Genomic DNA, 12080 nt, shown 5'->3' on the forward strand with positions numbered 1-12080 from the left:
AGGTGTCTACAATCGTATGTTTTTTAGGTTTGATCAGTGTGTTATTTAGGTATTAACTATATGTACTTTCCAATTTAAACTATGTTCTTTTAACATATGTTATTTTGAAATTTGATATTGAAATCTGAAATTATTTTTAATTGAAAATAATATTAGAGTAAAAAAACTAAATTATTATGGGAAGTTGATTTTTTTGGAGAGATAGAAAACTACTTTTTGGGGAAATGAAATCTTTGGTAAAGATTTTGAAAGAGGTGATCAACATTGGCATGACTCGCAGTCCAACCCGGCCCGACCCGACCCGAAATAGGGTGGGTTTGGGCAAGCCTAAAAATGCATTTTTAATTAAAATCCGAAACGGGCCCGAAAAAGCCCGAAAACCCACTACTTTTTCACGGGTTTGAGCACAAGAAATTATGGTATGGCCCGACCCTACTCGATTTTTTATCACCTCTAAATTTTTTCCGTTAATGTATAATTTTTCAGAAATTTTTAATTAAGTTTTTATCTCGTTCTTTTTATTATATCTTTATGTTCTTTGGTAATGCATGTTTTCTTCAAATACAAACATGTTCTTTGTCAAATACATGTATGTTCTGTATGAAACACAAGATGTTCTTTCCGCCTTTTTTTTTTATTTATCCGGGTGTACGATGAGCACTGTACACCCGTGTGTATAAACCAGGGATTACAATCATACGGTCAATCCCCATACTATTTTTTTTTTATCCACCTACCTCACTGAGAAAATACAAGTTTATATTTTATACTAGATTAAATCTCGTGTGATGCACGGTAGTAATAATCTTTTTTCCATAATTAATTGTAATATCTTCAACCCTTAAAAGAGGGAAGTTGAGAGAGATTAAGAGTTTTGGCAAATCTTTGAAAGTGAATAGTAACTTCAAAAGGAATAGTGGTGTACCGAAATCGCCCCCTTTTTTTTTTTCAAAAATGCCCTTACAACAAGTAGTCTTTCTTTTAGTCTTTTTCTTGCTCTAGCGTTCATTTTAGCTATTATTCTTTCTCTTTCATCTGAATATAATTTCTCACTTCCTATTTTCTTGCTCCAGCTTTCATTCTTATAATTTCTCACTTCCTTTTTTCTTGCTCCAGCTTTCATTCTTGGTCCAGTTTTCATTTTTGGTACAGCTTTCATTCTTGCTTTTTTTTTTTTAATTATTTTTTTTATTTCATCTGAATCTAATTCTGCGGTTCGTGAATTTGCTATTCACGCATTAATGTGAAGTATTTTCGGTAAGTATTTATTCTCAATTTTAAAATAGTGTTCAATTAGTCGTTTAATTTGCAAGCAAGCTTTGCAATTATTCGAAATTCTCTTGATATCTTTGAGTAATTATTGAGGGGTTGATTGATATATAATTTGAACTTTGATAATTCGTTTTTGGGTTTTTTTTTTTTTTGTGAATTTTCTATTTGTTGGAAATCGAAATTATTTCGAATTTGGAGTATTCTACTTGCGCCCAAATCACGTATTTTCATGAGATTAGTTGATGGGATCTTTGGTTTTTTTATTTTGGTTCTTAAATTCTGTTTTTGGCAATTGTGTTTTCATTTTTTGCTTTCAACGACTGTGATTTTTCTACTTGCTGAAATTCGAGATTATTTCGAATTTGGAGTATTATACTTTTGCCAAAATCATATATTTTCATGAAATTAGTTTATCGGATCTATGGGTTTTTTTATTTTGGTTGATAAAATTCTGATTTTGACAACTGTGTTTTCGGTTTTTGCTGACAATAACAATTTAATTAGTCGTTTAACTTGCATGCAAGCTCTGCGATTACTTGGAATTTATTATCGTTGTTGGATTGGTATTCTACTTTCACCCAATTCGCAATTTTTCATGACATAAGTTGATGGGATTTCTGGGTTTATTAAATTGATTCTGAAATTTTGAATTTTGGATTATTTTTAGGCTGGTTTTGTTAATTACTAATAGTTATGAATTGGGTTATTTTTTTACTTGCATGTGTTATCCGTTGTTGGACTTTGATAATTCGTTATTTGGGTGTATCTTTGACTTAATTTTCTATTTGCTACTAATTGATATTATTTTCAATTTGAATTATTTTACATTCAACCAAGTCAAAGATTATTTATTAGTTTAAATGATGGGAACTCTGGTTTTTGTATTTTTCAATACAGTCAATTTTACGAACTTACCATGTAAGCTTCCCTTTAATTTTTTTCATTAAAGTTTTGATTTCAATTCCCTAAACTTTTTGCTCCTCGACACATTCTTGCCATGCGCCCATGCTTCTTCCCCTCAGCACTTGAACAAGCCATTCATTTGTTTCTGCATAACTGAACCGCCACTAAACAACTACTGTACTGATGCTGTCCCAGAAGCTATGTGATTTTTTGTTGAGTTTGAGAAACATCTCATCGACTCTCAATTGTACTTATCCTTCCCGAAATTTCAATAATCCATTCAACTGGATGACAAGTACCATATTTTAGCTTGTACTATGCATATGCTAGCTTTGATGATCTCTAGTTGTTTCCATTGCAACATATTATGTATATTCACTAGTAGAAAATAAGTGATGGCAAGCGGTTCAAACCCCCTAATGGGAAGCGGTTCTGAACCGCATGACTTTAGGGGGGCTTGCCAATAGGTCTTTAAAATGGCAAGCGGTTCTGAACCGCTTGCCAATTGTAGTGAAGGGGCAGCGGTTTTGGCGCCAAACCGCTGCCCATTAGGGGTATTAAAAATAAAAATAATTTTTTTTTTGTTTTTTTCTATTAAATTGATATATAATCAAACCATATGTAAAAACATTAATATCTTTATTAATTAATTGTTATAATATTACAATTTCTGATTTTTCTTCAAAAAAAAAAAAAAATACAATTTCTGATTTTCAATCACAAAAAAAAAATTAACACCACCAGCCACCACCACCAAACACCACCAACCACCACCACCACACACCACCAGCCACCACCCTACACCACCAACCACCAACCAACAGCCACCAGCCACCAGCCCACACCACGAGCACCACGACCCCCAGCCACTCAACCACCACGACCCCCACCCAAACCACGACCCCCACCCACAAAAAAAACCCCTCACCGAAACTACAACCCCTAGCCACCCACCCACCACGACCCCCCACCCACCACAAAACCCCTCACCGAAACCACAACCCCACCCATCAAACCAGATTCCCACCCAAACAACGACCTCCACCCACCAAACCAGATTCCTACCCAAACCCAAACCACGACCTCCACCCACCACGACCCCCCACCAAAAATCAAATTAAAATAAAAAATAAAACTAAAATCGAAATAAAAATAAAAATAAAAACCATCGATCTAACCCACCACGACCATCTAACCCTCCGATTTTGGCTTCAAATTATGGTTTTAAAGGTCAAATTTGACCAAAAAAATTCTAGATCTAGAGTTTTTATGGTCGAATTTGAACTAAAAAACTTATACACCCACACGCTGCCACGAATTTGCTTGAATTATCCAGTTATGTTCGAATTTGATGAGATGAGAAAGAACAAAGAAAAAGAGAAAATGAAAGAAGAAAGGGGCGAATTAGAGGGAAGAGGAGAGAGAGGAAAAACGGGAGTAGAAGGAGGAGATAGAAAGAGAGCAGCCGAAATGAAAGAGGAGAGAGAGAGAGCTGGGGTAAAGAAAGAGGATAAGAGAAATAAAAGAAGGGGGGCGCGCGGTTTAGGGTTTTTTTTTTAAATGGCAAGCGGTTTGGGGTTGAACCGCTTGCCATTATAAATGGCAAGCGGTTCAACCCCAAATCTCTTGTCATTATATATATTGGCAAGCGGTTCGCGCCAAAACCGCTTGCCATTTAATATTACAGGTTTTTTTTTTTAAAAAAGGGTGAATGACAAGCGGATTTTTAAAACTGCTTGCCATTTGGGGCTTCCCATCACATATTTTCTACTAGTGATTTATCCTCCATCCTCAAATATTTTCCTAGCTTGAAATTGCAACTCGCAAAGCTTTGTCTCAGATTTATGAAGCAAAATGGGAAACTTGAGTATTTTAGTCAGTCTATAATAATTTATTCTTGACCCCAATTTTAGGATTAAGGCTTTGATTGTTGTTGTTGTTTACACTAGTTTATTCTTGTGAACTTTTGTGTACTGATGAGCCTGATCTTTTGGCAGGAAAATGCAAGATGAAGGATTGGAATATTGGATGTCCAATCAGCTAGAAAGGTTGATCACTTTGGAATGCTTATCCATCTACGCAACAAGCGCTTCCTAATGGCATATGTGTAAGTAATAGCTTATGATCCTGTTCTCACTTGATCTTTAGCTATCCCGCCAATCATTTTTTATCTCAACTATCAGTTTCTGAAAATTGCAGGCATAACCGATCGAAATTATACAGAACCTAAGCTTGAAGGTTGGACGGGTGCTTCTTGAAGAAATTGAGCACAAGCTAAGTGATCCAGAAAAGCGTTAATTTAAGAGCCACTCTTCAGCTTTACAATCGTATATGAGGGACATGGATAGCCTTGATTTGACTGTGGTATGCATCCATTCTTCTTTCTCCTTATCTTCTACTCATCATTTTCTTGCTACTGCAAAATCTGAACATTACTCCTTCAGATGAACTCTGAAGAAGTTGTGGATACTAAATTGTGGGTTTCTGTGGCAGGATATGGTGCCACCAAAAGATCCCTACATTAAAGTAAGAGTCCTTGATGATATTGGTGTGACAGCAATGGGAGATCGAGATACCAATCTTGCAAGCCACTCAATCCACTTCCTCAAACGAAGTGATGCTGAGCATTACATGTTTCAGGTAGATGGACAATAAGACAAACTTTTTTGCTGGTTTTAAACATTTTGTATCTAGAGATCACTCACCTCAAAATCTTGTTTTTTAAACAAGGGTTGATGGAAGAACTCCTAGGGTGATATAAAATGTGGAGTCCCATAGTCTCATCATACATGCCAGTGTTCTAATCCATGTCTCATAGTCTCTCATACATGCTAGTGTGCTACTCAATATGTTGTTTGTTTCAAGATCTCCATGCTCAGATGTTTGGCTTTGACTGGGCAAAAGACTCAACCGTCTTTAAAGTACGCTTATCTGGGCAGAAGACTCAACCGTATTTTTAAAGTATGCATGTCTGGGCAGAAGTGCAATGACACCGTACTAAGTAGGGGTCGGTTAGAATTAGCCAATTCACCACGTCGGTCGGCTACTCCGACGATACAGCTCTACTTATTCCTAGATACAGAAACACCACTAGGAACAATTGAGAGAGGAACCTTGGATACAGTAACACCACCAAGGGTTAGGGAGATAATACTCTACCTAAGAACACTCAAAGTGTTTAATTATATTTCATGTAAAAGACTTCCGTTAACGAGCTACAACCATGGATATTTATAGCCTTCATTAGCAACCACTACAACTACCAGAAATTAATACGAAGCTAGCTAATTAAATGCAATGTTGAATTTCAACATTGCCGACATGAGGGGTATGGGGTGCCAACATGGAAGTCTTCTAGAAGTAGTTTTAAACCTTGTCAAACTCTCCCGGTTGCAGAAGACTCGACCTCGAGTCTTTGATCTTCCTCATCCTCGTGATATGGGGACAAATCAGCGACATTAAATGTGGCGGAGACATTGTATTCCCCCGGAAGCTCAATCTTGTATGCATTCTCCCCGATTCGTTCTAGGACCTTGAATGGACCGTCATCTCTGGGCTTGAGCTTACCATGTGTTCCTCTGGGAAACCTTTCTTTCCTTAAGTGTATCCAAACAAGATCTCCTTCCTTAAAGCTAGGTTGTCTACGAAACTTGTTCGCTTGTTCTTGATAGCGTTGATTTTGCCTTGTAATTTGAGCTCAAACCTTCTCATGTAACTTCTTGATCACTCTAGCTCGTTCATCGGCATCACCGCTAAAGTGATCAGGAGCGGGTAGTGGAACAAGAGCAACCAGCGTAGTTGGATTTTTACCATAAACGATCTTGAAAGGGCTGTCACCAATGGTTTGGCTCGGAGAACAATTGTAGGCGAACTCAGCTTGAGCTAACAAAACATCCCACTGTCGGATGTTCTTGCTTACAAGACTTCTCAGCATATTTCCAAGAGTCCTATTGACAACTTCAGTTTGACCATCAATTTGAGGATGTGTGGCGGAGCTAAACTGCAACTGTGTTCCTAACTTGCGCCATAAGGTCCTCCAAAAATGGCTCATGAATTTGACATCTCGATAAGAAGTGATGGTCTTTGGTATTCCATGTAGCCGTACGATTTCTCGAAAATAAAGATCAGCAATCTGCGTGGCATCATTAGTTTTATTGCACGGAATAAAATGAGCCATCTTCGAGAATCGATCAACAATAACCATGATGGAATCTTTGTTGCGTTGGGTACGAGGCAACCCAACAACAAAATCCATACTGACATCTTCCCAAGGAGCTTCAGGAACCGGCAATGGTGTGTAAAGACCAGTATTTTGACCTTGGGCTTTGGCAATATGACATGCTCGACATCGCTTGATGTATCGATCGATGTCACGAACCATGTGCGGCTAATAGAAATTTTCTTTAACAATGCCCAATGTCTTATCACGACCAAAATGACCGGCAAGACCACCAGCATGACACTCATGTAATATCATCTCGCGTAGGGAACACCTTGGCAAGCACAATTGATTTCCCTTGAATAAGTAGCCATTTTGTCGATGAAACTGGTGTTAAGGGCCTCCTAAACAATTATTCCAAATTTCCCCAAAATCTTCATCATCTTCATACAAGTCCTTGAGAACCTCGAAACCAATCACTCTAACTTGAAGAGTGGAGAGCAAGGCATGTCTTCTACTTAAGGCATCAACAACCTTGTTTTGCGTCCCGGATTTGTGCTTGAGGACAAAGTGGAAGGGAGATAAGAACTCGCTCCATCTTGCATGACGACGTTGGAGTTTTTGTTGGCTGTGAAGATGCTTTAGTGATTCGTGATCTGAGTAGAGCACAAAATCTTTAGCCAAAAGATAGTGACTCCAATGATCTAAGGCTCGTACAATTGCATAGAATTCCTTCTCATAGGTTGAGTACTTGCGCCTTGATTCATTGAGTTTCTCACTAAAGAAAGCAATTGGTCGTCCTTCCTGGCTGAGGACTGCACCTATACCAACTCTCGAAGCATCACAATCTACCTCGAAAAGCTTATCAAAATCTGGCAAGGCAAGAATTGGTGCATGGGTGATCATCATTTTCAACTTCTCAAAGCTTTGTTGAGCTGTTGGGGTCCACTCAAACTTCTCCTTCTTCAGTACTTCAGTGAGCGGGGCGGCAATAGTGCTGAAATTTTTGATGAATCGGCGGTAGAAGGACGCTAGACCATGAAAGTTGCGAACATCATGTATTGATTGAGGAACTGGCCTTGTGTTAATGGCTTCAACTTTGCTAGGATCCATCTCGATCCCATTGCTAGAGACAACATATCCAAGAAATACCACTTTGTCGGTGAGGAAGTGACATTTCTTTAGATTGGCATACAACTTTTGTTCACGAAGAACTTAGAAAATTTGTTGTAGATGATTCATATGCTCTTCAGAATTTCGACTGTACACAAGAATATCATCAAAGTAAACAACTACGAACTTGCCAATGAAAGGGCGAAATACCTAATTCATCAGTCGCATAAAGGTGCTAGGAGCATTGGAAAGACCGAACGACATGACCATCCACTCATACAATCCATCCCTGGTCTTGAAAGCAGTCTTCCATTCATCTCCAGGTCGCATTCGGATTTGATGATATCCGCTTCGTAGATCAATCTTCGAGAACACAACAGCATCGTGCAATTGATCAAGTAGATCATCAAGGCGCCGAATGGGAAAGCGATATTTGATAGTGATCCGATTAACGACCCGACTATCAATGCACATGCGCCACGATCCGTCTTTCTTTGGGACAAGAAGTGCTGGAACTGAGCATGGACTCACACTTTCACGTACCAATCCTTTTTGCATGAGATCAATGACTTGTCATTGAAGCTCTTCATGCTCTTTTGGACTCATCCGATAGGCAGCCTTATTAGGGATGACTGCTCCAGGAACAAAGTCGATGCAATGTTGAATATCACGCATTGGAGGTAAACCTTCAGGAATTTCTTCCGGCATAATGTCACTAAATTTGCGAAGTAGAGGCTGGATCTCGTCCGGTATTCCTTGATCTTCTTGATTTTCCTCGAGCATGACTAGAGCACAAGCAATATTGGATTCTTTCAAGGCCATTGTAAACATTGATTCTAACACAACAGAGCTCGTCTCTTGGCTTGGCTTTGCTAACAAATACCTTTTTAGAGGTGCTAAAACAATTTTGACACCATCCTTTTCAAAGGAATAAGTATTATGAAAGCCATCATGAATTGCACGACGATCATACTGCCATGGGCGACCCAAAAGTAGGTGACAAGCATCCATAGGGATGACATCACACCATACCTTATCCTGATACTTCTTCCCGATGGAGAAATCAACAAGGCATCTTTTAGAGACCTTGACATCATTCCCCTTCTTCAACCATGTGAGCTTGTATGGATAAGGGTGATCCTTTGTAGGCAGTTTCAATTTCTCGACCATGGTGGCGGCAATCACGTTCTCACAACTACCACTATCGATAATGACATCACATATTTTACCATGAGATGTACATCGAGTGTGGAAGATGTTGTTGCGTAATCACTCAACTTCTTTTACTGGGGCGGCATTGAGGATACGATGAATAACTAACGATTCGCCTTCGTCAGCGTGCAAAACCTCTTCATTGTTGTCATCCTCAATATCTTCAACCTATTCTTCTTCTAACAATTCCTCTTCGACAAGAGAAATTATTCTAGAATTTGGACATTCAGAAGCAATGTGACCAAATCCTTGACACTTAAAACATCTTCTGGAGGTAGGATTGTTGTTACCTTGCCTTTGTGGTTTGCTCGTTGTGACTGGATTCTCAACCTTCTTCGTTGATGTGCTAGAGTTGGCCTTCGGTGGAAACTTTGTTGGAGTATTTCCACGGTAAGAAGCCTCCTTAGAGACAAACTTAAATCCGGTTCTCTCCTTTGCTTGCTGGCCTTCAACCTTCAGAACAAGCTTGGTGACGTCGTTGAACGACCAATATTGTTGGAGTTGTACGACTTTGGAGATTTTTGGGTCCAAACCGGTTAAGAACCTTGCAATGGTCTGCTCTTCCGGTTCAGAATTGTCGCACTTCATTGATAAATCTTCAAACTCGGCAACATACTCGGCCACAGATTTGTTTCCTTGTTCCAAGTGATGAAACTTGAGAAACATATCTTGGCGATAGTGACTGGGTAAAAATTTACGCTTGAGTTCGCGTTTCATTTTATCCCATGTACAGATCTTACTACGACCTTCTCGTTCACGTTGCCGTCTGAGATTCTCCCACCAAATGGATGCATGTTTCTTGAATTTGATGGCGACTAACTTGACCTTGCGTTCGTCCGGAATCTCTTTAAAATCAAAGACACATTCAACTGTATGGAGCCATTCGATAAACTCATTGGGATGAACACCTACTTTAAAATCTGGAATTTCAACTTTGATTCCAAACTCCTTTTCTTGGTGTCGAGGATGGCGCGTTCGTTGGGAACGAGATGTTTCTCCACTTGAATATTCACCCTCGGGTTGGTGAAATGGATTGAAATCTTCATCTGGGCTATCTGATGGTTCTCCGTCTGATTGATGGAAATGATTAGCAACAGCTTCATAACGTGCAAGACGTTGTTGTAGTTTTTGGATTTCTCGCTGCATGTCAGCTATTATAGTGTCATAGACAGGACGTTGTTGCTGATTATTTCCTCCACGACGTGCTCTCGGCGACATTTTGTTAAACTAAAAAAAAATCTAAAAATATCTTCTTCTTCTTGTTTTTTTTGTAATAATTTTTTTTATTTATTTTTTTTAATGTAATTTTTTTTAAAAAAAAAAAAAAAATTACCAAATATATATTGCACGTACAAGAAATAAACTAAGCATTTTATGAAAACTAGAATATCAACAACCTAACTAGAATATTTAGTGAAGTAGTAGACTTCTAATTAATAATACCAACAAGTGGGAGGCTCTTGAGTGGTGTTTCGGCACAAGGCCACACACGTACTAACTCTTCTTTTTATTATTATTATTATTATTATTATTATTATTATTATTATTTTATTTATTTATTATTTTATTTTATTTTGTATGTTTATAAATATATAGGAAATAGGAGTACACTAATAAAAGCCCAATAAGACTAGTCAAAGAGAGCGTGAGAAACAAAGCAATTGTATGAAAGAGAAAGAGATTACCAGAGAAATTAGAGAACAGAGTATTCAAAGAAAAAGAGTAAAATTAGAGCAATTCTCCTACAATCGCCATGATTCTCGGTAACCTTCTATTATAAGTGAACAGATGGTGGTGATGCGGTGGAGTTCACGGCTGGGTAAGTGTTTTTTTTTTTTTTTTTTTTTTTTTTTTTTTTTTTTTTGAATTTACGGTGAGGTTGGGACGGTAATCGACGGTAGATTTTTAATGGTGGTTGTCGGTAGAGTAACGAAAGGGCAGTTTATGGTGGCGATTGGGTGGTTTTAATTTAGGCTACAACAAATATGGGTGTTGAAGCAGCGTCGACAATTCGACAGCTTCAATGGAGGCTGGGCGAGATGGTAAACGACAACCTGGCTCTGATACCAATTTGACACCGTACTAAGTAGGGGTCAGTTAGAATTAGCCAATTCACCACCTCGGTCGGCTACTCCGACGATACAACTCTACTTATTCCTAGATACAGAAACACCACTAGGAACAATTGAGAGAGGAACCTTGGATACAGTAACACCACCAAGGGTTAGGGAGATAATACTCTACCTAAGAGGACTCAAAGTGTTTAATTATATTTCATGTAAAAGACTTTCGTTAACGAGCTACAACCATGGCTATTTATAGCCTTCATTATCAACCACTACAACTACCAGAAATTAATACGAAGCTAGATAATTAAATGCAATGTTGAATTTCAACATTGCCGACATGAGGGGTATGGGGTGCCGACATGGAAGTCTTCTAGAAGCAGTTTTAAACCTTGTCATGCAAGAAAAAGCTGTCAAATCATGAGATTTGTGATTTAACTGTGCAGCTGTGCAGGACCTGTAAACTGTGGTATTTTGTTGCTGTTATTCATCTAGGATTGTAACTAGCCTCTTTCCTCTAAAAACCAATAGAAATAGAAGAAACTTTTTATAAGCAATTTTTATTGATTACTGTATCCAGCTGTGGATGATAATAAATTTTGTTTGATAAATTGATAGTAATAGCTGAGATGCTCTCTAATGTTTGTCATTGAGTAGCCGTAGATTTGATATGTTTATTGACAAGCTGGCCTCTATCGGGGATTCTTTGTCTTGGATTAGGTATTTTAGTTGTACTTTTTATAGCCAGTTACTTAGGTTTGCTAACCAATCAAGCTTAATGAAGATGGTGGAGAACTCATTTTTGTGATTTTGAGGTCATAAGTTTGAGCTTCACCATCTTCTCGTGCTTATGACTTAGTTGTGAGTGGTGCAATTCTTACCTTAACTCCAAATCTAAATTGTTGACCTGTACTAGGGTAAAAGGCCTAAAATTCATCACAAGGACAACCTATTTGACAATGTCTAACTTGCATAATGATAGAGGAAAGGCGATTAAAACTAGGAAAAATGGAAAAGAATAATCCCATCTTTGTCAATTCTGCTCAAAATAATCTCACCTTTAATTAATCTGGTAATAATCACCACCTTTAACCCCCATCTTCCCAAAACAGTCCCATTTACCTATAACCTATTCAACAAGTTAATTTTTTTTTTTTTTTAATTTTTATTCTCAACAGCAACACAACCCCACACCATAACCATCACCTGGCCTTCTACGACCACCACCATAACCACCACCCAAAAAGAAAAACCCTCATTTTCTTCCCCGCAGCCCCAAATGTCACCTCACCTCCTGGAATACTACCCCCTCTCAGTGGCGTATCCAGGAATTCCGAACCGTGGGTTTGAATTTT

The 12080-nt window shown here is 38.3% G+C and overlaps 1 protein-coding gene and 1 pseudogene across 1 annotated transcript; one reads left to right on the top strand and one right to left on the bottom strand.

Moving 5' to 3' along the window:
- Positions 1-569: 569 nt before the first annotated feature.
- On the top strand, positions 570-4931 carry LOC145627702 (uncharacterized; annotated as a pseudogene).
- A 3089-nt stretch (positions 4932-8020) lies between these two features.
- LOC145627703 (uncharacterized) lies at positions 8021-8617 on the bottom strand. The gene has a single exon (XM_081680056.1). It carries the CDS (start codon positions 8615-8617, stop codon positions 8021-8023), a length of 597 nt encoding a protein of 198 aa, XP_081536182.1.
- Positions 8618-12080: the final 3463 nt, after the last annotated feature.

The sequence above is a fragment of the Chenopodium album genome, chromosome 4 (assembly GCF_948465745.1).
Source record: "Chenopodium album chromosome 4, dcCheAlbu1.1, whole genome shotgun sequence".
NCBI lineage: Eukaryota > Viridiplantae > Streptophyta > Magnoliopsida > Caryophyllales > Amaranthaceae > Chenopodium > Chenopodium album.